Genomic DNA, 2,596 nt, shown 5'->3' with positions numbered 1-2,596 from the left:
GCGTCGTGTCAGCTTTAGTGTCTGGGACAGAATTAATAAGCTGTGATGAACCTGAGCTGAATCTATCCAAGTGGGTATCTCTGTGCTGCACTCCTTTGCACATTCCTGGTGCCTGTCTTGTCTGTGATGTTCTACCCTCTTTTTACACTAGCTTATAGAGAACTGATGTTATACTCAACCTCCTATAGTGTTCCAGTCCATTAAACATTAGTTGATAATAAAAGTTCAGCCCTCCAGCTATAGTAGAAGTTACATATTGCTTGTTTTCAGTATTTTGTATTTTTGTTCTGCATTCTCCTGAGGAAAGAACTCATCCATTCTCCCCTCAAAAGGAATATCCATTGTCATAAACAGTTCTCAAAATGTGACAGGTTGCTCAGCTGTGCTTTCTTGTACAGGTGGCCTGCTTGGCAAGCGTTCATTATGAAGACTTGCCTAGCCACTATGATAAGTCGTTATTATCAAGGGTGGAAGTATCTTACTAGCTGAATGAGGAACCATGTGGATTTGCCTGTTTTCCTCTACTGGAACATGAAGGATGGGATTCTAGACTTTAGGAAGGACTCTTCTGTCCTGTTCCACCATGTATAGTTGTACTTAGATGAATTAATATCTGATGTGTAATTTGAAAAAAAAATGCTGTGAAGGTCTCTTATGCAAGCAGAGTGGTCTGCATGTAATGCCAGCTGCACTGAAACAGTTCTCATTTTTATTATCAATATGCTAATATTGCCATTAGTGCTTTTTGTCTCACACACCCCTGAAGAGCTAAAAGAACTCAGGAATGAATTTCCGACAGTAAAAAGTATAAGAAGATGCTTTTCACCTCACCTTTGTAAAGGTCCTCCAGAAGCTGCTCGGTGGCCAGGTACAAGAGTGCCCATATTTCTTCTTCCTCCAAAGGGCTTCCTTTTGCCCACAGGACCTCGGCCAGTGTCACACAGGAACTGCTCATGCCTGCTGCAATAGAAACCAGATGCTGGACACACAAAAGTATACTGCTCACAGCTGTACCCTTCTCTCACAATGTTTTGTGAACCACCTTGCTTCTTTGTTCACTAAAGGTAGGTATCATTCATTCCTATCTTAATCTGAGTAAGAGTAAATAAAGGGGTCTGAACTAAGTGATTCCCTGTAACCTTTTGGAGCCCTTTTACTCATCATTTGAGACCAATCACAAGATTATTTAGGGCAAATAGATTTTACTTGGGAGATCCTCCATGAATATGTGCTATTCAGACTTTGTGATTGGTTATGTGAATGGTAGCGCATTGATTTTGCTGCTTAATTGGATGTTCTTGTCTATAAAAACATTACAGAGTTAACCTAAGAGAAAAGAATGGCAAAGCAAAAGAGATGCACTGTAACATGGAAGGTTTGTAAACATAGTCCAACAGAGCAATTGAGTTTCATTCATTGCTCAGAAGATTGATCAGTATAAGCTTGTAGACTTACTGGATTCTCATTGATGAGAAATTTTCCTGGTCAGATACTTGTGACTGAATTTGCAGTTCATCCATACCAATACACATATAAACTTGCTTTCTTTCACTAACCCAAGTAAAGATTATTCCCTTTATGAGCTGCTGAATAGCAATTTAGTGGCTCCCAGCACACTGTTTTTTCTGAAAGGTTCATAAGACCTGGCATACTTCAGAAGAATGTTGGTGCACACACTCTCTGTTTCGTCCCAATGCAGTGTAGCATCAGATAATTTAGAGAAAAGCAACCTGTAGCAAATCATAATTTATAATTTCTTACCTATCAGAATTTTCTTAATCCCAGCCAACTAGAAACTGACTTGTGACTTGAAGTATCAAGGCTTCTTTTCCTCCAAATGTGTTATCATACTCAATATTGTCAAAGAAGGTTTTGTTCTTCATAAACGGGTCTGATTTTTCTATTTCACCAATTTTACATTTTTATAATTTACTAATATAGGCAGAGCTGCTCTAGGTCTACACATCTGTAAGGAAAACTGAATCCAAGCTTAAAATTCGCTAAAACCTTTTGAACTTAATTTACCCTTTTGCTGTTACTATACTGTAACAGTGAGCTCATTGTATGCTGTGTAAATAGAATCATAGAATAGTTAGGGTTGGAAAGGACCTTAAGATCATCTAGTTCCAACTCCCCTGCCATGAGCAGGGACACCTCGCACTAAACTATGTCCCCCAAGGCTCTGTCCAGTCTGGTCTTGAACACCGCCAGGGTTGGAGCATTCACAACTTCCTTGGGCAACCCATTCCAGTGCCTCACCACCCTCACTGTGAAGAATTTCTTCCTTATATCTAATCTAAACTTCCCCTGCTTAAGTTTGAAGCCATTACCCTTTGTCCTAATCTAAACTTCCCGTTTAAGTTTGAAGCCATTACCCCTTGTCCTTCCACTACAGTCCCTACTCAGAAGTCCCTCCCCAACATCCTTTGGAAGTGATCCATCTATTGTTTTGAGGTTTTGATATTGTCTGTAGACCACCAAGTGAGGACACAAGAGCCTAGGATGCTATTCTCACATATAGGATTTATAAACACCACTGTAAAATGAGTTCACTTAGAGCCTGAAAACAGATCTTTCCCCTAACCATTTCTTCATC

The 2,596-nt window shown here is 39.8% G+C and overlaps 1 protein-coding gene across 1 annotated transcript in view; it reads right to left on the bottom strand.

Annotated features, from left to right (window-relative positions):
- FRMPD2 (FERM and PDZ domain containing 2) overlaps positions 1-955 on the bottom strand; it is a 36,799-nt gene extending 35,844 nt beyond the window's left edge. The window contains exon 1 of the mRNA XM_010015992.1: positions 832-955. Coding sequence (XP_010014294.1) covers positions 832-955 — 124 coding nt within the window. The remainder of the gene's footprint in view (positions 1-831) is intronic.
- Between the last annotated feature and the right edge of the window lie 1,641 nt (positions 956-2,596).

This window comes from Nestor notabilis, unplaced genomic scaffold (genome assembly GCF_000696875.1).
Source record: "Nestor notabilis isolate BGI_N333 unplaced genomic scaffold, ASM69687v1 scaffold15806, whole genome shotgun sequence".
NCBI lineage: Eukaryota > Metazoa > Chordata > Aves > Psittaciformes > Psittacidae > Nestor > Nestor notabilis.
The sequence above is the reverse complement of the archived record's forward strand: the minus strand, read 5'-3'. Positions and strand labels throughout refer to the sequence as shown.